Raw genomic sequence first — 23,722 nt, forward strand, 5'->3', positions numbered from 1 at the left:
TCCTCCTCCCTCCTGCCTCCTCCCTCCTCCCTCCTCCCTCCTCCCTCCTCCCTCCTCCCTCCTCCCTCCTCCCTCCTCCCTCCTCCCTCCTCCCTCCTCCCTCCTCCCTCCTCCCTCCTCCCTCCTCCCTCCTCCCTCCTCCCTCCTCCCTCCTCCCTCTCCTCCCTCTCCCTGCTCCCTCTCCTCCCTCTCCCTCTCCTCCCTCCTCCCTCCTCCTCTGCCTCCGCCTCACCCGCAGTGTCCAGCAGGTGCTTGGACGGCTCCAGCAGGTCCACGCTGTGGAAGTGCTGCCGCAGTAGCTGCTCAGTCACACGACCCACACCCGCGCCGCAGTCTGACGAGGAGAGGAGAGGCGACACAGGGGAGGGAGCGCGTGTGTGCAGCGGACGGGGTGGGGATTACATCCATATATGACGTAAGAAGTGGTGCTGTAGCCAGGCACGGAGGTGCAGCGGGCGCGTCGTTACGCGGAACGGGGCGTGAATGGGTCGCCGTCGGGTCAGCGGAAGCAGCACGGGCAGGGCGTTCACATGACCCGTATTTACGAAAGATTACAAGGCGTGGTGAAGCGAGCTAGAACACGCAAGGCACCCATCCAGCATGGCTCTGGAGGTCCACCCTCTCCATGCAGCCGGCAGCCTGCACCCCACGGGCGCCCGCCACCCACCTAGTGCCGTCAGCTGCCGTTGCCCCTTGTCTGCCGCCTCCAGCTGCACACGCATGGCCTGAATGGGCATCGCGGCAGGCGGTAGGCGCTAGTCAGCCCGCCGGCCGGCAGTGAACCACCTCCCTCAGTGGTAAACCTGAAGCTTGCTAACCTCACTGCATCCCCAGACTGCATTCGTCGGGTTGGGCGCCGACAGTGTTGGGCTTGGACACTGCGAATCGCCCCCTGCTTTGCATCTTTGTGTCTCATGATGATGCTTACTGTGAAAGGTGAACACCATTCGCCCTGCCCGTCCTTCGTCTAGTCAGCTTCCATCTGCCCCCATTGGGCCCCGCTGCCTCTGTCTCACTTGCATTGAGATTAGTTTTGGATGCAAGGAGCCCCCTGCCCTCCCGACCCACCTTGAGCAGCAGCTGTCGGCTGTCGCGCACGTCCAGGTCGCTTGTGTAGCCGTACCCGCCCAGCACACCGTTGTAGCTGGCCTCCTGCGAGTCCCAGTAGGCCACTGCCTTGTGGTACCTGCATGGCGTACGGCGTGCGGTGTTACGGCGCGAAATGTACGGCGCGGTGTAACGCAGTGTGGCCAGTGTGGGCATGGCTGGGCTGGTGTGAGGGGGTGGGGAGCGCCGTGTAGGCGCGGCTGTGCGTGCGTGATGTGCTGTGAAGGCTGGGCCTGGCGCTGAGTCTGGCGCAGCCAAGGACTGACCAGGTGTTGTGGCCTCCGTCGGCATCCGCCTCCTTCTGCCATAGCTCATCTGGGGAAGTAAACTCCTGGTGAAGTGGAAGGAAGAGGAAGCGCCGGGTCAGCGCGAGTGGCCGCGGGTGCTGGAGGGCCGGGTGCTTGTGACACTCGAGCTGCACCACTCTCACCCGACCCTCTCCATCGCGTCCTTTGATATCTGATGTCATACTTCCGCGTCTCCTTCGCAGCTGCTGCAACTTCGGCTCCGCCGCGCGTGCGCCGGCAATGAGTCTAAAGCTTTTACCGCTTCTGAACGCGTCTGGGACTAGTACTGATCGCTGTATCAGTGGTATTATGCGGTTTAGGATGGAGGTTTGATGCAGCAGAGCTAGTTTGATAAGCAGTGTTTTAGTGAGTGCCTTCCCGCCGATTTTTCAGTCTGCGTTTTCAAGGTAATTGCTCTTTTACTGTAATGTAAACCTGAAGAAAAAGTCCAAACGGCGGATGGACTCTTCTATTACTGCAGAAATCGGGTTTTCTTGCATGCAACTTGCAAGCGGCTCGTGGACAAGCACTGAGCAGTGGTCCTTTCCATTGCCGATTGCTTGATACACAAATACAAATGTTGTTACGCCAACAGCCAAGAAGTTGCACGAACTCGACAGACACGGGCCTGACAGCGTTTCCGCGCAGTTCGCGTGTCGCTCGATGGACGCAGGACCCGGGGGCATGCGGGGTTACATGCGGCCCGCATCAGTGGGCCAGCAGCGATTTGGGCCTGCGCGCGGCGCCCAGCACCTCGACACCGCGCGCCTCTCGACCGACTAACCTCCTGCTGCGGGCTGCGACTGCCGCGTTAGCTCCAACCAGCTCACCGGTGCTTGACGTCGGGGAGCTGGACGCGGGCTCGGCCGTCCTACAGTGGGCTTGCCAGGGCTGGGAGGGCCCGGAGCTTGACGACGATGAGGACGGACCCGCTGGCCCCGACAGCAGCACCAGCAGCAGCAGCGGCGGCAGTAGCAGCAGCGGGGGCGCCCAGCTACGGCTGGCGGTGGGCGTGCGGGACCTAGGCGGGGGCCGCGGGCGGGGCCTGGTGGCTCTGCGGGACGTGGCGCCGGGGGAGACGCTGCTGAGCGTGTCGATGGAGCGCGTGTTCTGCAGCGAGGTGGGTGTGGTCTGGGGAAAGAAGCGGGTTCGGGTTGGTGTAAGGGCGTGCATCCGGGGTTGTAATTACCAGCCCAAACTGCACCAAACCCACTGCAAGGGTCAGGGTCCCAGTCATGGGAGGGCGCGGATGCTGGCTAGGATGTTGCGTGAGCCGCAAACCTGTATCACCCGCCGGCCCCGCCACCCGTGCCATACCTGCCGCAGCCCGAGTCGGAGCTGCACTGGAGCGCCGAGATGGGGCTGCGGTTGCTGAAGGCACGGCACGCCTCCCAACAGCAACAACAACAACAGCAACAGCAGCAGCAGCATAAATTACAGGGCCGGAAGGTCGCTGCGGTGGACTGGGGTGTGTGGATTCGGTCCCTGCCGGCCGCGGTGCGCACGCCCCTGGAGTACGGCGGTGAGTCCGGCGCCCTGGCGCCGTGGGGGCATGTTGATGACAACACGCCTGCAGTGCACGTGCACATCGCCGCAGAGCCGCATGCAGCCGTCTAGGTGGCCGTTGCGGCGCTCTGACACCTCCTCCGCCTTTCCGTTGCCGATCCGCCAATCAGCCCTCTGCCGCCCCTCCAGAGGCAGAGCTCGGCACCCTGGATCGCTACACGGCGGCGGAGGTGGCGGCTATGCAGCAGTGCGTGCAGGATTGCTTCGAGGTGTGGGCGGGATTTGCGGGGTGGGCGGTTCGGGTGCATGGGGCGTTTGTACTGTGGGTCGATAGCGTGCGCTCACCGCTCGGCAGCGCGTCGGAACCTCCCCATCGTCCGAAGCTGTATAACAGCAACGCGGCACGGGCCACGGGGTGGTGAATGCGCATGCAAAAGTTGTGTTAGGAAGCATGAGTGGAAAGGTTTGACACTGTGTGTGTGCGTGGTTGTGCGGCGCGCCGCGTCGCGTGCGGGTGCGGCCATGCGGCGCAGGCATTGCAGCCGGAGCTCGAGGCCCTGGGCTGCGGCTGGGCGGACTTCATGTGGGCTGTTCAGGTGCGGCGGGCGGCGGGCGGCGGGCGGCTGCCTCCCAGGGGGTTTCATGGGGAGGAGCCGGTGGGTAGGCCCTGGACAGAACGAGCTCTCCTGGGTTGACAGGCCTACATGTGAGTCAGGCAAAAGGGTACATATCCCGCCCGCCCGTGCCTTGGCCTCCGCCCACCTCGCCGCCGCCAACCGCCGCCCACCGGCCTCGCCACTCGCCAGGTGTTCCACTCGCGCTGCTTCTTCGAGCCCACCAGCGGCCGCCACATGACGGTGCCGGGCGTGGACATGGCCAACCACACACACACGCCGACAGCAGGTGCGTGACTGGGTGCGTGCGGGCGGGCGGGCGTGCGGGCATGTGAGCGTGCGTGCACGTGTGAGCTGGGTGTACCAGCGGGACGACTGGCACGTGGGGTGGCTGGCTACCTACCGGCTCCGCTGCTATGGGCGCCAGTAGGAGTTGCGCTGCTATGGAGTAGCAGGCAGCTCGAGATGGATACGCACGGGATACGCACGCGAAAGGCAGGGAATGGGCTTGCCACATCTTGTATACCGGTTACAAATGTATGTGGCCGCGATCGCGTGGGGCCGCACAGGCGTGCGCATCGTGCACCCCATGTCTCAGGGCTGGGACGCCACAGCGGAGATTGCGGAGCCGCCGCCGCCCGAGCCCAGCCGCTTCACGCTGGTGGCGGGGGAGGCCGGCATACGGTGCGTGGGTGGGTTGGGCGTGTGTGACGGAGGGACGGAAGGGCTGTGGGTCAGAGGAGGTTTGACGTTCCTACTCCCAGAGGGGTGGGAAGACAAGCTTAATGCTGCTGTCCCTCCCCACGGAAGGAGCAATCCCAGAAATAGCGTGCTGGTTTGCAGCCAGGTGCGCGCGAGGCTGCACGCAAGCCCATTGGGCCTTCACCCTTGGCCGCGTTGGCCGCAGGTGCGGGGAGGAGGTGACCATCAGCTACGGCACCTGGCCGTCAGAGGCGTTCCTGGTGCGTGGGGTGGGGCATGGAGGGGTGTGGGGCGTGGGGGGCACGTGTCAGGTAGCGCAAATTTGAGCTGCGCGAGAGTGAGCACTTATGTGATGTTGTACGTGCGCTGCTAGACGTTGTGTGGTGGTGTACCGCACCGACTGGTTTGGGCCTGATCCATGACGGCTGCGGGTTTAACTTTGGTGGTGTTGGTCTTTGCAATACCTTTTCCTCCATGTGTTCTTTGCAGTTGCTGTTCGGCTTCGTGCCCAGCCCCTGCCCCGGCGAGGCGCTGACGCTGTTCCGAGATGCGGAGGAGGTCGTGTGCTGGTGCATGGACCAGCAGCACGGCGGTGAGTTACGGGTCGAAGGTTGGTGCGACGCATCGGTGCATTGAGTCCTGCAACTGCGATGCTGTGACGCATGGGCAACTGCCTGGCTGCCGCCGACCCTGCCTACGTGTTGCATTCCTCAGCAGGGCGCTCGGGCGGCGAGGGGCAGCGGGAGGAGGAGGAGGAGGACGACGACGACGAGGAGGAAGAGGCAGAGGCACGTATCGCCACCGCGCTGGAGCAAGTGGCGGCGGCGCTGTCGGCGCCACAGCTTGCCGCCGACACGGAGGCCGCAGCCGTCGACCTTGCCGACTTCACGAACCTGGTGGTGACGCCGCAAGGTGTGGATGGGCGGTTGGAGCCGTTGCTGGCGGCGGCGGCAGCAGCCGTGCGGGGGCAGGGCGAGACGGCGGCGCCGGCGGCGGGTATGCCAGCGGCGGAAGCGCGGCAGCTGCTCGTGGCACGCCTGCGGGAGCGCGCTGCTGAGTTCGGTGACGGTGTGGGTGGGGTTGGTGGTGCGGGGCTGCACGAGCCAGCAGTTGCGGCGTTCAGGGCGAGCAAGCGCGCAGTGGCGGAGGCGGCGCTGAATTCGTTGACGGGGGCGGCGGCGTGAGCTGGCGGTGTCAGTGCATGGCGATTGCGGATATCGTAGCGGGGCAGGCTGGCAAGTCGCAGCACGCCTTGAATGCTGGCTTGCTGGCATATCACTGGGTCGCCCTCCTATGATCACCATACCGGTATACTCGCAGTAGGCTCACTTTTCAGGGGCTGGGCGCTGTGTAACGTGGCAGCGGAGGGAGTCAAGATGCATAAGCTGTTTAGGGGCATGGCAGGGTTCTCTTCCAGCTTCGCCTCAGCAGTGCCTCCGGGTTCACTTCCCATGGTTAAGGCAGCAGGAGCAAGGCTGCGATGGGGGACTGCCCTGGGGACTGCGGCTTTCCATTTTGCTGGCTGACTTGGATTGCTGGCTGGTGGAGTGCGGACTGCGGAGAACTGAACGTCGAATGCTGCCGACGACCTGTTGGAGGCCGCGCTCGTAGCTAGACGCAAAGAACGAGGGGCAGTTGATGAGGGCGGAATTAAGTGTGTGGCTGCCTGTGAAGGCGCTGCCTTTATGTGCACAGTCCACACACTCCAGTCGTGCAGCTGGGCAAACAGGCAACTGTGCCACACAAACGCCGGGACTTCACGACGTACTCCGTATGCGATGAGGGGGGTGATGCGTGATACAGGCCCAGGCATCAGGGTACAGCCGCAGAGCCCCGCCCGCCCGTCTGCAGTCGCCCGCGCACTCCGCACCAATCGAAGTGATAGGCAGCACCAGATAAGCTGCGCAAGGCACCGTGTGTGACGAGCGCCCTGCCACATACTGATGACTTCATCTCCAGGGTAACCTGTGTGTCTGTGTCATGACCACGCTGGCGTGGCAACTTGCAGGGATGGCACGAAATCCTCGCGGCAGGTCCTCGACCAACGGAGCCTTGCACGCATGTCCAGAGTGCAGGCTGCCGTTAAGTGGGCCGACAGTTCACTTCCTTGTGCCAGTTGACAAACATGCAGCTGAGTCCAAAATGCGTTGGCCCATTGGGCTGATGGGCTTGGCCGCAATGTAGCCCAATTTCTCTGAACCACGTTTAACACTCAAAAGCCACGCTCAAAATAGATATCGTATTCCTTGCAATCCAAGGAAAGACTTGCCCGCCGCGCTCAACGAGAAACATTGACGCAGTCCACTATTGAGTAGCTTAGTCAGCATGGCTGACGAAGAGCTTTATGGAGAGGAGGTTGGCGAGGGCGAAGAGATGGGCGACGTCGGCGAGGGCGAGGAGATGGGCGAGGATCTCGAGCAGGGCGTTGAGGTACGTTCCGATTGGCATCCAGAATCCTTTATTAGCGCGAGGTTCAGGCCTTGCCGGTGCTGCAGGAGCTGGATGCGCTCAAGCGCAAGTTGAAAGAAATGGAGGAGGAGGCCGCTCGCGTCAAGGCGTTATCAGTAAGTCCCAGGAGCCGTGCTCGCACCAGCGTGGGCAACGGTGCTAACGGCATTGGTGGCGCGCTTTGCAGGGCGGGGCTCCGGACGCTGCGGCGGCGGGGACATCCGGGGCAGCCGGGGGCGCAGCCGGGGCCGCCGCGGCCGCAGCACAGGCGCAGACAGAGGCGGAGAAGGCGGAGGTGGACTCCCGGTCCATCTTTGTCGGCAACGTCGACTACGGGTGCACTCCAGAGGAGCTGCAGCAGCACTTCGCGGTAGGTGTGGAGCACGGAGCTGAGCGCTGATGGTCGTGGGGGTGCTGCGGGGCAGGGAGGTGGCCGCGTGTGGTGCGGCGGCTGCGCGGATGTACGGTACGCAGAGGCTCTGGGGCAAGCGGGACACGGCGCGGTTCAAAGAGGTGGAAGGAGACACACCTGGCGTGTCAGAGCACGCGTTAAATGAGACAATGCATTGCATATAACGGTGCCAGCGGCAGAGGGCAGGCTGGTGCTGGCGGCGGCGGCGGGAGGGTTGCTTAGGAATGGCGTTCTCCGGGGCGGTGGTGGGTGACAGGGTGAGCAGCGAGGATTCAGAGGCGCCGGCATGGGGCCGGTGCAGCCGTGTAGCATCACAGCTATATGGTACTGCAGCGCAGCATACTCGCCGTGACGCTTGCACGGTGGAGCGCTCGCCGTGCTCCGTGCCATGCAGTCCTGGGGGCCACAGGGACCCACTGGTCAACTGGGCGGCGCTGGTGGTGGCTCCGCGCGCCGAGGCAGCCAGCGACTGTGTACACGCAACCCTCGCTTCCTCTCGAGCAGCTGGGATAGCACCAGCGCCCTGTGTGCACTGCTCATGGTTTGTCCACCGTTGCTCTTTTGCCGCCGCGCAGTCATGCGGGACCGTGAACCGGGTGACCATCTTGACGGACAAGTTCGGGAACCCCAAGGTGCGACCGCCGCCGAGTGTGGCCGAACGTGTGTGCGTCCGCCCGCACAACTGCTGCGTGCGGCCGCCTGACCTCATACCCCGCGTGGAAAGCCCTGCTCCAAGCATGGATGGCACGGCGGTACCTGAATGTGCACGCACTATCTTTGCTATTGACCTCTCTGCTGTCAACACTCATCCAAAGGTTCCCATCGTACAACACAACCCGAACAGGCGTTTGCGTATGTTGAGTTCCTGGAGGTTGACGCCGTCAACAACGCGGTGCTGCTGGACAACTCGGAACTGCGCGGCCGCCAGATCAAGGTGCGCGATGTGGTTGTCGAGGATGGGGAGCGGGGTTACGGGTGGGCGGGCGGGTGGCAAAGGGGCATTGAAGTTTGGGCGGGGTGGTGGAACCCCGGAAGAGCACATGGGTGCAAGGGTAGGGCAGGGCGAGGTCAGCAAGGTGGACCGACGGGACCGCGTGCGTGTAGTGCTCGTGCGTGCCGAGCTTGAAGGTGATGGCATGAATGCAGGGAGCAATACGGCAACTTTATGGGAGGGTGCCTGATGAGGCGTGGATTTGGGCACAGAGGTTCGGGCAAGAGACGGCGGTTGCGGGCGAGGCCCGCACATACGGTGTTGCCTTGACTGCCCTACGTTCACTTGATGCACCAAGCATTTATAACTCTGCCACTGCCAATACTGACGAACGCGTCTCAATGTGCCGACCCAGGTGTCACACAAGCGGACCAACGTGCCCGGTCTGAAGGCAGGACGCGGCCGTGGCCGCGGGCGGGGTCCCCCCGGCGGCGGCTTTTACGGCGCACCTGCTCCGTTCTACGGCGGGCGCGGCGGCGGCGGCTACGGATACGGCGCGCCACCGGCGTACCGTGGCGGACGCGGCGGCGGCTACCACGGCGGGGCACCCGGCGGGTACGTGTGGTTAGCGGGTCGGGGCGCAGAGGCGGGGCCTCGGCGGAAGGAAGGGGGCACGGGCGGGCGAGGGGTGGTGCGGAGCACATTAGGGTTTGACACGCGCATCAGCTTGCGTCACATTGGTCAGTCTTCCAACGCCGTCATGGTAACGGCAACGCCCGTGTGGACTGCTTTGCAGGTTCGCGCCTCGTGGCCGCGGGCGGGGCCGCTTCTACGCGCCTTACTGAGCACGCACTGGGACAGGACACGTTAGACGACAGACGAATCAGAATGTGAATAGAAAGTTGAGATGCGGCTGGTGAAAGGGCGGAGCTGTGAGTTGTGTCGAGGTATAGAAGGAGCTGCAGGATCAAGGTGTGCTTGGAGCGGCGATCGAGCTGTCATCGCGTGTACGGGCGAAGGCGTCAAGGGACCGCAGCGGAGCATAATGCGGCAGCTTGTGTGCGGGTGCCTGTGTTACATGTGCCTGAGGACGTCATGAAAGCTAACGTTACTATTGCTGTGAGTGTCACGGAAAGTTGTGAGGGTGGGCGGGAAGCGGCTGTTTGCAGTGCCTGGATTTCGGGTCCGTTGTCGCGGAGCGTGCCTGGCGCGTAAACGGCGCCTGAAAGTCATTCCAACTTTAATGTATAGAAATGTTGCATAATTGCCACGCCAGAGCGCGCCGTAATAGCTCTCCTTACGTGCCAAACCGCAGAGGGTGCATGCCACCTGCCGGACGGACGGCCAACTTGGTGTTTCCTCGCCTGGGATCTGCCTCACCTTATAATAGGGAATAATTAATGAAGTACTCCGGAATGATGTCACCTTAACCTGACGTGCAGCGCTGGCTTTGTGCAATCCTCCCCCAGAGGACCTGACCAACAGCCTTAATTTGCCGTGGCAGCCGTGAATTATCTCAAGTTATGGGGCGAAATAACTAGAATACTTGGAGCCAGGGGCCATGGGCTGTGCTTCAAGCGTGCCAGAGGAACCGGCCCCTCCAGCCGGTCCACAAGCGAAGCGGCAGGAGCCGTATGCGGTCAAAGAGAAAGAACCGCAAGGAGAAGTAGTTAACAGGAGCCATCGGCCCAGCGCACAAGAAGCTGCATTCGCAAGCGAACTCGCAAAGGTTGGTTACTTGCCGCCTGAATTGTGCATGTAATCTGAACATATGAGGCTCGCTGTAGTGGCAGAAGGCAAAGGAGAGGTTGTAGGTGGTCAACTGACGGCCCTCCTGCTCGCGGCGTACTAGCACCATCAGCATTGGTTGCTGAATACCCTTTAGCTTCTCGCTGACCACGGCTGTGCTCCTGTTGCCGACCATTGCGCTGGTCCTGTGCCGCGTGTCCAGTTTCTTTTGCACGACCGTCCTGCCTTCGTAACCCCCGACTCCGTAGTCGTGCGCGTCGCTCTGGTTTAGCTTACATGGGCCCCCTCCCCCCATGCCGCATTGCAGCTTATTGCCGAGGCCACCAGCGGGCAAAAGCCGAAGGACGCATGGGTCATCCTGTACCGCTGCGCCGACCTCGTATGCAGTGCGTTTGGGTTTAAGACATGCAGGTGCGCGCCAGTGCGGCACCGCGGCATTCTGTGGCCTCAGCGGCCAGGGCACTGCGCATGCACGAGGGAGCCTGTCCCACACTGTAACCAGCCAGCGCGTTATGCCGTGGCAAGGGCTTGCACTGCGGTCCCACACGCCCACACGCAGCACCGCCCCTGCCCCAGCCAATCGCCAGCAATCCTCCACCGTACCGCTTTGCTTGAATCCGACCTCTCGCGGATCAGTCCTCAATCCATTGCCTCCAGCACACAGACACACACACATACACACACACGCTCAATCACAACCGCACATGCATGCAGCCTGGTCATCTACACGACCAGCGGGCTGTGCTGCAAGCTGGCGGTCAACAGCGGCAGCCCGCTGAACGAGCTGGTCAGCGCGCACCCCGACCTGCTGCCCGCGGAGGCCATGGGCTGGGTCAGCGCGGCCGTGGCGGCGGGCAAGCCCGTGTGCTGCAAGGTGGGGGCGATATCGTTGGGGTTGGGGTTGGGGTCAGGGATGCGGGAAGGGGCAGCGCACCCTGCGGTACGAGTGCCCAAGCCTGTTCCGAGTCCTCTCTCTTCCTCATGTGCAAACATACACGTACACACACACGGTTTCTTGTAGTCTTTCGCCAACCTCCACACACACACGCTCGCACGCGCCCAAACACGCCCAAACCAAGCATTGGCTTTCTCTGTCCTGGTTCCAACTTGCCACAGGCGGGCGATGACGCCTGGGCGCTGCACGGGCGCGAGGCGCACTCCGACTTCTCATTGCTGACCGGCCCTGTCGGCGGCTGCAGCAGCCTGGCGGTGCTGCCGCTGGTGGGCGGCCAGAAGTGCCCGGGCGCGCTGCTGCTGGGGCACACCGCGCCGCTCAGCGGCTTCCTGCAGCAGAGGTGCGGCGGATGAGGGGCTTGGGCTGGGGGGCTGCGAGGTTGAGGCCATGGGAACAGGGGCTAGGGGGCTGCGAGGTTGAGGCCATGAAAACAGAGGCTGGGCGGGGGCGGGGTGGAGTATGGAAGAGGGAGACTTGTGGGGACCGAGGGGAACGGGGAGGAAAGGCAGGCCACTGGAGGCAGAGGTGAAGGGGAAGGTGGGACAGGCTTCGGAGTGTGGCGCACAGACACAACAGGTGGAGGGGTCACCCACGGAAGCGGTGCAGGGCGGCGGCGGCGGTTCAGCGGCCGCAAGGCGGGCCGCAAGGTGAAGCTGACGCGGCCGGTGAAGAAGAGTCGGAGGCACCAGGAATCGCGGCTGTTGCACAGACCCGGCTGCCGGGCGCCAGGGCTCTGTGTGTGGGGGGGGGAGGGGCGGGGGGGAGAGGGGCAGGGGGGAGGGCGCAGCACGGTTACGGGACGGGCGTTGATGGGGAGTTTGGGCTGGCACCTTGCGCCGCCGCGCAGCCGCCAGGAAGCGTTCTAAGGGCCCATACGCGCCTGGCCACCCCGTGGGCGGCGGCGCAGTCGTTCCCAAAGTCCAAGGCTATCCGGGTCGTCGGTGGGGCGACGCGTCCCGGCAGGTGTTGCGGCATCACACGAGCCAAACACAGCTGCCGGCGGCTCCCTACGCCGCTCAGCTGAACTCCCCTTCTTCTCCACCTATCACGGCACTTGACACCATATGACCTAGGGTGCTGGGCACCCTTGCTTGGTCGGACTGTCCCTTCTTGTAGCGCCGCATTCATATGGCCTCCGCCTCTCCCTCCTCCCTCCTCCCTCCTCCCCAGCTGGCTTGCCACGCTGCTGCCGCTGCTGAGCCTGTACGTGGTGGAGAGCTACCTGGTGCGCAACCTCACCATCATCGAGAAGGTGCGGAGGCGGCAGTGGCTGGCTGTGGGCGGCAGGGGGCGGCAGTGGGTGGGTGGCATTGACGGGGCGACACGCCGGTGGCGGAGCCTCACAAGAGGCCGAGGGAGGCGAGGAGCCGACGTGGCTGCGGCGGGGGCGGGGTTGCCGGGTACTGCTGCGCGTTGTAGGGCCGTCCCTGGCGGGGAGGGGAGGCCTGTCATGTGTTCACACGGCGTCACTCGCCGCGGCGCCCCTGCCCCTGCGCGCCGGCGCACAGGTGGTGGAGGTGGTGAGCCTGAACAGCCTGGCCTACGCGGTCACGTCGGAGCTGGGCGACATATTCGAGTGGTGCCACAAGGACGATGTGGAGGCGCGACTGGTGGTGCTGAGCCCGGGTGGGTGGGTGGCTGGGTGGGTGCGGACTGGCGGCAGGTGTGGAGAGCGGCGGGCGGGAGGGCGGGCGTGTACTCGGTAGGATGGCGGATGGCGGCGATGACGGATCGGTCGGGTACCTGCGTGGGATGGCGATAGAGGCTGCCGGGCGGGCGGGTGAGGAGGGTTGTGCGGCGGTGAGGGAGGAGCGGCTTTGGCGGCTGTGTGGGCGCGCTCGGCAGGGGGCCGAGGGGCGGGCGGTGCTCCATGGCCGCAGCTCCCTCGCCTAGACACACACAGCCGCCACGTGTGCGGCCCCCCACCCTTATGCCACTCGTTCCCATTGCCCCAAGTACGCAACTCCCATTCCACAGCGCAGGCCTCCTAACCTGCTAACTGGTCACGCCCGGAACGCACCCCTCACACGCCGCACAGAGGGCGACACCGCCACGGTGTACTGCAAGGTGTGTGCGGCCAATGTGTACAACGACGACCGCAACAGCCTGCGGAGCGGCATGTCCAGCGGAGTGTCGGGACAGCAGGTGGGGCGGGGGGTGCGGGGCGGGGGTTTGGGGCGGGGTAGGGTGAGTAGTTCATTTCAGTTCCAAAGTAAAGGCGGGGTGGGGTGGGGTGGGGTTGGGGCGGATGCTGGAAAGCCGTGTGCGTGTGCGGTTGGCGGGTATGGGCACAGCGTAGTGAGTAGGTGGCGTGTGTTGTGGCTTGCGACGACGGCCATCAGCTACAAGTCAACCGCACCCGCCAGCCCGCTTGTCCTTACCTGCTGCCTGTGCGCCCGCCCGCGGCTCGCCCGCAGCGGAGCGGCAACGGCACGCTGCTGGAGGAGGGGCTGGTGGGCACCCACATGAGTCTGGACAACACGCTTACCAAGCGCTGCCTCACGGGCCGTCAACGGTTGCTGTTCGTGGCGGATGTGATGCAGGTGGGCGGCTGTGTGTGTGTGTGTGGGGGGGGGGTAATTTATGGCAATCTCAAAGAAACCTAGACCCAGAACCAGCCCACCCTGCTACTCCCTCCCCTGGGGTGACAGCAGGGAGGGCGGGTGTTGGAGGGTCGTGGAGAGGGCATGGGGCCCGGGCGCCGAGAGTTTCACGGGTGGGCGTGTGCATGGGCGGAGTGCTAGCATGATTTGCGATCAGCACACGAGCATCCACGGCTTCGGCCCTCCGCTTCTCTGTCCATCTTCACGTTCCTGTGCTGGGAAGAGGTGATAGCAACGTGCCCGGTCAGCACTTGCTCCCTTGTGATTGCTCACTCCGTCTTGCATGGACGGCTATCCCTATCCCTCTCCCCCGCCCTCCCCCTCACCGGTACGCTCACCCCCACGCCTGCTGTCTTCGGTACCAGTCTGTGCCACCCCCGCCCTCTGCCGCTTTTCCAAACATCGTTGCTATCCCCCTCCCCCTCTCCCTGCCCAGGCTCTCAAGCTGTACGGCGAGCCGTGGAAGGACATCTTCTTCGACAACGCCGCCGTGCTGACGCCGTGCTGGGTGCTGGCGGCGCCGCTGGTGCAGGACGGCAAGAAGCTGGGGGCCGTGCTGTGGCTCAGCAGCTGCAGGTGGGCGGGGCGGGGGGGCCATGGAGGTTGAAACGAAAACGAGCGGAGTGCATGCAGAGGCGGAGGGGGGGGCCGGAGGTTATGTGCCCGAGCGCGGGGGGTTAGCCGGTCATGTGGAGAACGGGGTGGTTAGTTTGAAGTGACGAGGCCCGGGGGAGCGTGGTGCATAGGGGAATGGGTAGGTGGAAGGGGACACAGGACACAGGGCACCAAAACCTGGGCAGTAACTGTGGGGGCACGTGTTCTGTGTTTTCGTTCCGGTATGCTCCTGCGTGCCCCGCTGCCTTGAACACATATACGCACACCCATACACACATACACACACAGGGTGAACAGCGACGTGTTGATGCGCACCGCCTCCACCTGCGCCTCGCCCATCATACACGCCGTCACGCGCTGCGCCGCGGCGCTGGCCGCCGGCGGCGCAGCCGGCAACGGCAACGACTCTGCGTACGGCCGCATGATGCCGAGTACGGCAGGCAACAGCCAGTACGGCCCCAACAGCCAGTACGGCGCCAACGGCGCAAGCACGGCGGGCGGCGGCGGGGCGGCGGGAGGCGGGGGTGGGGGTGCGGGCGGACTGAGCAGCTTCACGCAGCTATCCAGTCGGCAGAGCAGCACGCTGTCGCGCGGGCGGACGGGGCGGCTGGGCGGACCGGGCGCGGAGGACGGGGTGAGTGAGGCGGGGGCGTGCGGGCGAGCAGAGCACTGCAGTAAAGCCAGGTCAAGGGAAGCGCTCTGTGTGTACCGTATGTGCATGTGGACGTGTGTGTATTCCGTGTGTGTGTGTGTGTGTGTGTGTGTGTTAAACAAAGAATCAAACGGAACAAAATTCCGCGTGTGTGTGTGTGTGTGTGCGTGTGTGTGTATATATGTGTGCGTGCGTGTGTGAGTGTGCCGTGTGTGCACCGGTATGCGTTCCATTCCTCTTCCCTAGCTACGTACTGATGACACCGCCACCAGCACCACCCATGCTGCGTGCCGCACCCGCCACCCTTCAGGCGCTGCCGGGCCGCAACAGCACCGACGCCGAGGCTATGGCGGACACGGACGGCCAGAGCAGCCGCGCGGCGCAGAGCGTGCCCGACATCCCTGTCAAGTGAGTGCCCGGGCGCGATTGCGAGCGACCCGCAACCAGCCACCGCGTCTGGCTTGCCGCGCTTTGCTTGCCACTTGCTGAACTCGCCAGCTCGGCCCGGTCACCCCAGAAATGGGGATGTATGGCACGCCGGGACGGCGTCGGTGTGCCGCTGTGGTGTGGGTCTGAGCCCGCGCCCTCCATCCCTGCTCTCTCGCATGCCCGGCCATATAGCCCCATCCATCCCGTCCCCTCTGTGTTTAGCGTGCGCATGTATGTGACGCCTCCCATCCCTCCCAGCGCTGTCAGTCCTCCCAATGCGCTCTCTCCATCTCTCCCTCACGTCCTCCCGCTCGCTGCCGCTCACCTCCTCTCCCGCTCCTTCTCTCCAACGCCTTCTCACTCAGCCCCTCCTCTCTCTGCATTTCTCACTCTCACTCGCTCTCGCTCTCTCGCTTTTCTCCTCAGGTACGTGCTGCGCCACTCGCCCTCCACATCGGCGCTGATGCGCATGTACAAGTCCACCATCGCGCAGCGCGCGCCGCCCACCGACGACGACAGATCCACGGGCTCCATCCACGAGATCCGGATCCTGTCCAAGGCGGGCGAGGGCGCGTTCGGGTCGGTGTACGTGGGCCGCTGGCGCAACATCGTGGTGGCGGTGAAGATCATAAAGGACACCAGCGGCAACCGCAGCCTCAAGACGGCGTGGGAGCTGGCGGTGAACAAGTCGCTGTCGCACCCCTCCATCGTCACGGTGAGATCGTGTGTGTGTGTGTGTGTGTGTGTGTGTGTGTGTGTGTGTGTGTGTGTGTGTGTGTGTGCGTGTGCTCATGTTGCGGAGCCTCGCGCGCTCTCGTCATTGCGTTTGTTACTGCTGGCCAACATGCGTGTTTGGGACACCGTGGTGCTCTAATGCCGTAGCAGGACGTCGCCTGCACTGCGTCTGTTGCAACCGGCACCTCTCCCCGCTCCTGCTTTCAGGCTCACCATTCCCTGCCTGCCCCTTCACGTGCACAAACCCTCTCCCAAACCGCAAACATACACAGGTCCACGCGATACTCACAGACGTGCACCTGCAGAAGACCTCCACGCGCGTGCTGCGCTTCGTGCCGGCCGCCGCGCTGGAGGCGCAGCAGACCGCCGCAGTCATGGCCGCCGCCGCCGCCAACGCCGCGGCCGCCAACGGCAGCAACGGCGGCACGGGCGGCAGCGAAGGCAGCCCCGCGCCTGCCGGAGGCGCGGCGCCCTCTACGCCCAACGCCACCACTCGCCTGGCTGCGGTGGGCACAGCAGGCGACGCCGCCGGCGGGCAGCTGCCTTCCAAGGGCAGCGCGCCAACGCCGGGAGGGACCGCCGGCGATGCGCTGCATCTGGGGCCGCAGAGCGCGGGGCAGGCCGTGGGCCTGGCGGCGGGCGGCGGGCAGCCCAACCTCTCTCGGACCAGCGCGGGCAGCAACGTGGGGCCGCCCTCGGCGGCACTGCTCAAGCCCACCAAGCCCATCACTCCGAAAGTGCACGTGAGTTCCACGTGCGACTGGCAGCCCTCAAGCCCCAGCAGCCTGCTTGCCTATTTCTCCGGCGCCTCGGTCCCCACACCGCCGCATGCCCCCCATCGCCCCACCTAGTCCACACAGCGCACCGCCGCTCTGGCGTCTCCTCATCTGCCCTCTCACACTCCCATTTCAAACTCTCACTCCTCTCCCTCCCTCCGTCCACTCTCTCCCTCCCCTCCTGCCTCCTCATTAGGCCATCCTGATGGAGTACTGCAATCTGGGCGGGCTGCACAAGTACATCGACAACCGCATGTTCTTCAAGGACCGGACCATGCCCGACAAGGGTGAGTGAGAGCCGAGAGGGGCAAGCCGCGTCTGCTGTGACGCGATCTGCGAAAGAGCAGCCCCGTACAAGCCTGCTAGTGCTGGCCCCACGTATGCTTAGCTCTTCCTGCTGCCCTGCACTGACCGGCCACACCGTGTGGGTTTGGCTTCTCATCCCTTCCGCCGCACCGCTCTGCGCCCGCCGCCGCTTGCAGCCACGGAAGCGGCCCGTGCCGCTGCCCCCCTGCCTGTGGAGTGTGTGCACATGGACTTTGTGCTGGCCACCCTCAGCGAGGTGGCCAGCGCGTTGCAGTACCTGCACGCCCAAGGCTTCGTGCACTGTGAGTGTGGTGGGGGGTTAAGAGGGAGAGGTGTCTGTGGGTGTGGGTGGGGCGCTTGATGTTGCAGGGCGTGTGCCAATGGTTACAAGAGGGAGGCAAGCTGGGAGAGGGAGGCAAGCTATGCGAGGGAGGCAAGCTGGGAGAGGGAGGGAGGGAGGGAGGGACGGAGGCTGTGGAGCTGACGAGTTGCGGGGCAGGTGTGGTGTGGCCACGTGCTTGCTTGTGTCCGGGCCGCCACCGTGCACCGCGAAGTGAGGTGGGCTGCGGGCGGGGCCGCTGGGCTATGTCGTCTCGGGACGTGCCGGGTGCCGCATCCGGGGCGAGGGAGTGCGGGGCCCTGACACCACTGCGGCCGCCGGCCTAAATTACTACAACACGCCGCGCCTGGACCCGAGGGAGGACCCCTCGGGACCCGGTACGTCGTGTTGTAGTAGTTTAGCCCTGCGGTCGCGGTGGGGTCAGGTCCTTCCGCCGCGACCGTTGCCAGCGTCGCCTCCCTCGCGTCGGGTGCGGCACCACACGTCGAGACATCGTTGAGCCGACCAGCGCTCCGACAACCCAACCCCAGCCCGCGCCACCTGCACCTGCGGTGAACGAAGCTGGTGTTCGTGTGTTCTTGTGTGGCGCCCCGCAACCCGCTCGGCCTTCTCGGGGCTGCTCACAAAGAAAAGCCCTCTCTGCATCGGCCGCCTCCAGGCGACTTGAAGCCGGAGAACGTGCTGCTCAAGGAAGCCAACAACCGGCGCGGCTTCACAGCCAAGGTGAGCTCGGCACAACCGAGTCCCGAGTCCTGGCTGAGCGGCCTCCGCGCTGCCTGACGCTGTTGGGATGTCAGTCAGTCGATCTGCCATCCGCCCATGCGCATACCCACCGCCCCGCTCCCTCTCCCTCTTAAACCCCGGGCCCTCAACTCCGCCTATCGACCTAGCCAGCTCTCAATCTAAGCTCGCCCATGCCGGCACAACTGCTTGACCCGCCCTCTCCCGACAGCTGGCGGATTTCGGGCTGAGCGAGCTGCGCAGCGCGGACGGCCAGGTGGTGGGCGACCTGGGCGGCACCGTCACACACGTGGCGCCCGAGTCCGTGCTGCACAGACAGGTGGGCCCGGGGGTTTAACATTCATGATTATCTAAGAGAATGGTAGACGGGCCGGGGGCAGGCCGGCTGGCTGGAACGAGTGGGGCTAACCGAAGGGGGCAGACGGCGCCGTTCGGCTGTGGCCGAAGGCGCCGTTCGAATAGGGCCGGGTGCCTCTGTGCTACTGCCGCTGTACTGCTACTGCTGCTGTGCTTCTGCTGTGCTACGGCCACTGATCTGCCGCTGCTTGTGCTTCTGCTGCTGCCGCACTGCCGCAGGTGTCGTCGTTCTCCGACATGTACGCATTCGGCATCCTCATGTGGTGAGTGGGGGCACAGTCGCGGCGCTGGCCGAGTTGGTGTTTGTGTGGTGGTGGCGGCTGGGGATGGGCACATGGCGCCTGGGGTAATTCCTCCTCCACTGCCTCGCCCCTGCACCATCACTTGGCGTGTCAACTCCCACCCACCCTCACAACCCTCCCCTACCACTGCTTTTCCACACATCCTTGCAACCCCTACCACTGCCCCCACCCAAACCCCACCCAGGGAGCTGTACACGGGCCAGCAGCCCTACCGCGCGCTGCTGTCCCACATCTCCAAGCGCGAGGACCGGCACCGGGCGCTGCTGGCGCGGGTGGTGCACGAGGGGCTGCGGCCCATATTCCCGCCCGGCGTGCCGCAGGCGAGTGGCGGGTGGGGGGACGCGCGCGTGTGCGCGGGGGTGTGGGTGTAACAACGAAGAGTCTGTGTGTGTGTGCGGGGGGGCGGGCGACCTAGACTGGCCCGACGGGCGCTGCTGTGCGGTGTGGTGTGGAGCTGTGGTGTGGCGCCTGCCGAGATTGTTGGGCGCCGACGTGCCACCTGGGTCACCGGGTGGGGCATGGACTGGGAAGGGCAGCGTGAGGTCGCGGGTGCGCGCACCTGTTGCTGGTGGGTGCCAGGCACGTCATGTGTCGAGCCTCTGGAGTAGCTATGCCTAGTGTGCCCACGTGCCCACTCTGGGTTTGGTCCTCGTGACGTGCTCTTGCCCCCACCCCACCACTTTCTTAACTAATCATGAACGTAAACCCCATTACGGCACACAGGACTACTGGGCGCTGGCGGTGCAGTGCTGGAGCTCCGAGCCCACCGCACGGCCCACAACCGGCGAGGTGCTGCAGGTGCGCCCGCAGGCGGTGTGGTTCAATGGTTGGGGGCAGTGGATGTAGGGGCGCTGTGACCATACCCATAAGGCCATACCCATACCCATTGTGAAGCCCACACAAGCTTGGGCATGCGGCATCGTGGGATGAGTGCGCCGGTTTACGAGGCGGTGGGCGGGGCGGCATGGAATGAACGCGCACGTGGTCGGGCGGAACGCGTATGCCCGGTCTGCCTCGTTACTGCCGCCTACCCCGCTGACGCTGTGGCGCCACCCTGGCATCCTGCTGCTCCGCTCCTGCCCACCTGCTCCTGCCCACCTGCTTACCTGCCGCCTGCTGCACTCCTGCTCAACTATCACCGCTGCTGCACCCCTGCCGCGGCCGCAGGCGCTGGAGGCCATGTATGCCAAGTACGCCACGCCGGCGCCGCAGGGTCAGGACAACCTCAACACGCCCGCGTGAGCCGCGCGACGGCACGTGACGGGCGGTGTGCCAGGGGGCTGCGCCCTGCTGCCGCCGGAGGACGCGGTAGCGAGAGGAACCGGAATCAATGTCACTGAAGCTACAGCTGGCTATGCTCACCTCCACGCACGGAATTTGAGGATAAATTGCCCAGAAGGCGGACTACTTCTTTCGGGGCTGCGTGCGAGGCGAAATGTCAAAAACCGCTAAGAAACACAAGCCTGGGATGCTTTGTTAATGAGCGCGGAGGGCACAAGAGAAGAACGCATAAGCATGTCATACGCATACCGTGTGTGTTGGCACACTGCCTTTAGCACTGTCGTGCACTGGCAATCCTTTCCACGCGAGGGGTCGGGGAGTTGCGCTGACTCGGGCGGAGCCGTGTGCCCTTGTGCGGCCTGCTGTGCTGCCCAGACATCGCGCTGCACACGCAGCACGAAACCCCCGCAAGGCCGACACTACAAGTTGCAGCTGCCCCGGTACAAATTTTGTGTGCGGCTTTGGTCAGCTGCCATGCTTTTTTGCTTACAGTGCAGCTGTCTCGGCACTGTTCGGCGTTTTGTGTTCATGCGCACCCAAGCGGGCAGGCGCCATGCCGGCTCGTAGGTGTTGGCAGGGCGTTCATCCCGCGAACCGCACCCCACCGGCCGGCGCCAGCAGATGCACTGGTGGGGCACCGGTCGCGGGAAGGCCAAGCTGCTAGTGCTATGAGTCCTTACTAGGATAGTCGCTGAGAACTGTGGTTTGCGTATGTGTGGGTTTACGTATTATGTACAGTATACTGCACTGGTCGGCAAGCGGAAACGGTTACGTCGCTGCGCACTCGGCCACACGCTCCAAGTCCTGATGAGGGGGCGGGGCAAATCGTTACGGGGCAGTGGAGGCCGATGCTTGTGGTGAATGAGACAAGCAGCGGAAAGAGGGGGCTACAGGGACTGCATTGAGGGTTGGGCCACACAACGCGCTAGATTGCGATCTGTGTTTGCATGGTACTTTTGGGGGCTTCCGGGACGGGTTTTCATGTTTTCGGGGCGCACACGGCAGTCGGTGATTTGTACTCCTCCCGCAGGCTTGTTTCCTGCCCTAAATGGTACGTGATGACGTTGGTTTGCATCAATCGGGGGTTGGCGCATTGTCTGCGGGATATCACATGTCACATTGCAAGAGAGCAATACACCGATGTACGCACAGGGGGGAGACGCCGAGCAGTTGATTGCGTGCTGATGCCGGCGCTTGAATTCAGAAGCCTCGCGGGGCACCCACTGCGGGGCACCCAGCGTGCAGATAAGAAGTGAGATCCACGGCTTGTAGGGCTGTGTGCGTGTAGCAAGGCGGCGCCGCGGGCTGCCACAACAGATGAGCTCACAGTGCGTGATTGCTCGGTGTTTACTGCGTCTAAGCCGGGGAGAGCGTGTGCTTTCTGATGGTGTTTGGGGCGCAGGCGTGGTGCGCATACGAACTGATGCAGCATTTGCCGTGGTCGCCGCTCCGAGGCGCGCACAATCCCACCGCATCATGTGCGTTGCGTGCGGTGCAGCAGATGAGTGCAAAGGTCGGAGGGCCGGACTGTATGGATGATGATGGTGCTGTTCTAATCATGATCATCTGCGCTGCTGACCATGGTCATGGCACGTGCCGGCGTGTGTAATTTGCACGGAGGTATCCAGGCAGCGATGAGGCACTACATCGATTTGCCGGAGAGTGGGTCTGCGCTGATTGCCGGAATAGGCAGAGTCAGACACCGGGCGCATGGTCTCGCCACAATGACTGTTATCCTATGTCAGGTCTAGTGGACCAATGCTGCATTAATGCTTTCCAGGTTGTTTGTCTGTCGGCGTCATTTCAGTGTAATGAACTGTTGGATACAGCCTAGGATTGTACTGTGCGGAGGTGCGACTGTCCATGGAAGGGGCAATTTGAGGAGGAAGCCTCACTACGCACGGCTTAAAGCTCAAAAGCCAGAAATGAGCTGGAATGGCGACGCGGCGTCTGTGTGTGTGTGTGTGTGTGTGTGTGTGTGTGTGTGTGTGTGTGTGTGTGTGTGTGTGTGTGTGTGTGTGTGTGTGTGTGTGTGTGTGTGTGTGTTTGTGCGCGTGTGCGTGTGCGAGAGGTGCGGCTGTGGGTGTGTGGGTCGAGCGTGGAAGGTACCGCAAAGAATGGGGGGTGCGCGGACGGATGCGTTTGGAAGGGGGGGTGCGTGTGTATGTGTGTGCGTGTGCACGTGTGTGTGCCTGTGAGGAGCTTGGGGCTGCTGCAATTCATGTGGGGGCCAACTGTCACGGCGACGATGCGGTTGGTGGACAGACATTTTGGGGTTCGCCTGGGGGCTGCGAACGCACGTCACTGCCGTGCCGAATGCCAAGTACCGCTCCGGCGCGCACAACCAGTTGCGCAGACGAGTGCCTGGGCCTGGCCTGTGGAACAGTGGAAGCGATGCATGGTGGCTGGCCAACGCGCCCACGGACTCACAACAAAAGAGTTTTTTTGTGCTGTATGGACTATAGCGTGTGTAAGTGCTTCATCCGCACAGACTGGCGCACATATGCTGCGTCCACAGCAGGTTAACTCGAACACGGCGTGGGGATGGGTGGCAGCCTGGTAGGGTATTGGTGATAAGGTTTGCAGGCACCCGTGGGCTGTGTCTGCCTGTCTATGGGGAAGTGGGGGCTGCGGCGCGTGCATTTGACGTGCGTTGCGGAACTAATGCGTATGTAGACCAGAGCGGAGGGCGGAGTGGGCTTGCAGGCAGCGCATGACGCAGCGTGGTGCCCTGCAGTGGCAAGACCAACGGCGGCGGCTGGGCCGTTGAGGGAGTCATCGAAGTGCGGAGAAATGCGAACGCTGACAAATCGCTGGATGTGGCCATTCGCAACTGCCACTTGCTCATGGAGGCAGGGACAGCTCTCGACCGCGCTCAGGAACCACAGCAGCAAGTGGACAAGGCGGCCATAGGTGCCGCTTGTCTGCAGCATCGTCGTCAGCGGCAGACACGCCGACTTTGCGCTTCGCGGGGGCATCTTGATGGTGGACTTCTGGCGGAGTGGCGGTCACCTGATCTTGCCCAAGGATTAAAGTTTGTTCAGGCCAGGGGAGGGGGTAATCGAAATTGCACAAGGAGCGGAAACAGGGGGCACCGGGACGTAGTGTGGTTGTAGCGGTATCTTCGCACAGGCGGAAGTCCACGCTGTTGTACCAAAGTGGGAACGACGTGGTGGGATTGTATGGAAGCCAGGTCGCGTCCGGAAAGGGGCCTGTAAGGGAACGGCGTACAGTTTCCCAAACCCGTGCAGTCCGGGCAAAGTACATAGGACCCTTGGCCCGATGGGAAATGGGTTGTTTTTCCGCCCCCCACCCAAAGGCACAAGGCACGAGGCACACTCACTTCCTTCAGTTTGACAGGCCGCTCCACCTCACAGCAGCGCCAGCCAGATGCCCTCAGCCAGTCCTTCTCCTTTGTAACTGCGCTCCCAGAAAAAAGACCTACGTCTCCTGGTAATGCAAAGGGTGCACATGCATAGGGCGACTCAGTTATGGGGTGCCGATATGGTCCCCTGGTGGTTACAGCCGTGCCATTTGGGTGGGGGGCGGCGGGTGGGGAGGGGGTTGTAACTTCCAGACCAAACTGAAACCGAACCCACTGCAAAAGAGCGAACCCACGTACTATAAGTACGGTACTGATACTGGACACGGCGTGGTGTGACTTGAGTGAAGGCTTGCATGACGTTCGTGGGCGATGTCTGGGAACTCCGGCCCACTCAACCCCAACGCAGTGCACTAGGGTCCGCAGGGGACGCCGCCATGTTCCATAGGGGCTGGAGCACCTGGGCCCTGGCGACTGCGCTGACTGTCGTAACTTACGGCACGCAGCTGGTACATTCAGCAGTGGGCCGGGGCAGAAGTAGGTAGCGGGCCA

At 63.8% G+C, this 23,722-nt stretch overlaps 4 protein-coding genes across 4 annotated transcripts in view; 3 read left to right on the forward strand and 1 right to left on the reverse strand.

Moving 5' to 3' along the window:
- The window catches only part of CHLRE_06g274400v5 (uncharacterized protein), a 4,306-nt gene extending 2,482 nt beyond the window's left edge, over positions 1-1,824 (reverse strand). The window contains exons 1-5 of the mRNA XM_043062988.1: positions 1,538-1,824; positions 1,374-1,438; positions 1,069-1,186; positions 668-725; positions 233-334 (exon numbers count right to left, since the gene is read on the reverse strand). Coding sequence (XP_042923694.1) covers positions 233-334; positions 668-725; positions 1,069-1,186; positions 1,374-1,438; positions 1,538-1,576 — 382 coding nt within the window. The 5' untranslated portion in view covers positions 1,577-1,824. The remainder of the gene's footprint in view (positions 1-232; positions 335-667; positions 726-1,068; positions 1,187-1,373; positions 1,439-1,537) is intronic.
- A 110-nt stretch (positions 1,825-1,934) lies between these two features.
- On the forward strand, positions 1,935-5,986 carry CHLRE_06g274450v5 (uncharacterized protein). Its single transcript, XM_043062989.1, has 9 exons — positions 1,935-2,514; positions 2,721-2,916; positions 3,090-3,169; positions 3,434-3,496; positions 3,707-3,803; positions 4,084-4,198; positions 4,422-4,476; positions 4,706-4,808; positions 4,934-5,986. The coding sequence occupies exons 1-9, from the start codon at positions 1,972-1,974 to the stop codon at positions 5,398-5,400; spliced, it is 1,719 nt and encodes a 572-aa protein (XP_042923695.1). The 5' UTR covers positions 1,935-1,971; the 3' UTR covers positions 5,401-5,986.
- Positions 5,987-6,354: 368 nt separating this feature from the next.
- Positions 6,355-9,265, forward strand: CHLRE_06g274500v5 (uncharacterized protein). Its single transcript, XM_043062990.1, has 7 exons — positions 6,355-6,646; positions 6,712-6,780; positions 6,852-7,034; positions 7,652-7,708; positions 7,921-8,010; positions 8,423-8,622; positions 8,804-9,265. Exons 1-7 carry the CDS (start codon positions 6,542-6,544, stop codon positions 8,850-8,852), a joined length of 753 nt encoding a protein of 250 aa, XP_042923696.1. The 5' UTR covers positions 6,355-6,541; the 3' UTR covers positions 8,853-9,265.
- Positions 9,266-9,424: 159 nt separating this feature from the next.
- On the forward strand, positions 9,425-22,806 carry CHLRE_06g274550v5 (uncharacterized protein). Its single transcript, XM_043062991.1, has 21 exons — positions 9,425-9,736; positions 10,064-10,167; positions 10,471-10,630; positions 10,873-11,051; positions 11,882-11,963; positions 12,220-12,337; positions 12,750-12,856; positions 13,129-13,254; positions 13,751-13,890; positions 14,218-14,563; positions 14,892-14,989; positions 15,437-15,725; positions 16,018-16,488; positions 16,718-16,808; positions 17,004-17,129; positions 17,826-17,890; positions 18,120-18,227; positions 18,485-18,528; positions 18,752-18,887; positions 19,291-19,365; positions 19,735-22,806. The coding sequence occupies exons 1-21, from the start codon at positions 9,569-9,571 to the stop codon at positions 19,807-19,809; spliced, it is 3,108 nt and encodes a 1,035-aa protein (XP_042923697.1). The 5' UTR covers positions 9,425-9,568; the 3' UTR covers positions 19,810-22,806.
- The last annotated feature ends 916 nt before the right edge of the window (positions 22,807-23,722 follow it).

Source organism: Chlamydomonas reinhardtii, chromosome 6 (assembly GCF_000002595.2).
Source record: "Chlamydomonas reinhardtii strain CC-503 cw92 mt+ chromosome 6, whole genome shotgun sequence".
Lineage (NCBI taxonomy): Eukaryota > Viridiplantae > Chlorophyta > Chlorophyceae > Chlamydomonadales > Chlamydomonadaceae > Chlamydomonas > Chlamydomonas reinhardtii.

Bases quoted from the DNA above. Each gene is read 5' to 3' on its own strand.
- CHLRE_06g274450v5 (XM_043062989.1), top strand. From the start codon at position 1,972: ATGTTGTTACGCCAACAGCCAAGAAGTTGCACGAACTCGACAGACACG. The intron at 2,917-3,089 runs GTGAGTCCGGCG...CCGCCCCTCCAG, and splicing joins CACGCCCCTGGAGTACGGCG to AGGCAGAGCTCGGCACCCTG. The intron at 4,477-4,705 runs GTGCGTGGGGTG...TGTTCTTTGCAG, and splicing joins GGCCGTCAGAGGCGTTCCTG to TTGCTGTTCGGCTTCGTGCC.
- CHLRE_06g274500v5 (XM_043062990.1), top strand. From the start codon at position 6,542: ATGGCTGACGAAGAGCTTTATGGAGAGGAGGTTGGCGAGGGCGAAGAG. The intron at 6,647-6,711 runs GTACGTTCCGAT...CCGGTGCTGCAG, and splicing joins ATCTCGAGCAGGGCGTTGAG to GAGCTGGATGCGCTCAAGCG. The intron at 7,035-7,651 runs GTAGGTGTGGAG...GCCGCCGCGCAG, and splicing joins AGCTGCAGCAGCACTTCGCG to TCATGCGGGACCGTGAACCG.
- CHLRE_06g274550v5 (XM_043062991.1), top strand. From the start codon at position 9,569: ATGGGCTGTGCTTCAAGCGTGCCAGAGGAACCGGCCCCTCCAGCCGGT. The intron at 11,964-12,219 runs GTGCGGAGGCGG...GCCGGCGCACAG, and splicing joins ACCTCACCATCATCGAGAAG to GTGGTGGAGGTGGTGAGCCT. The intron at 13,891-14,217 runs GTGGGCGGGGCG...ATACACACACAG, and splicing joins CTGTGGCTCAGCAGCTGCAG to GGTGAACAGCGACGTGTTGA.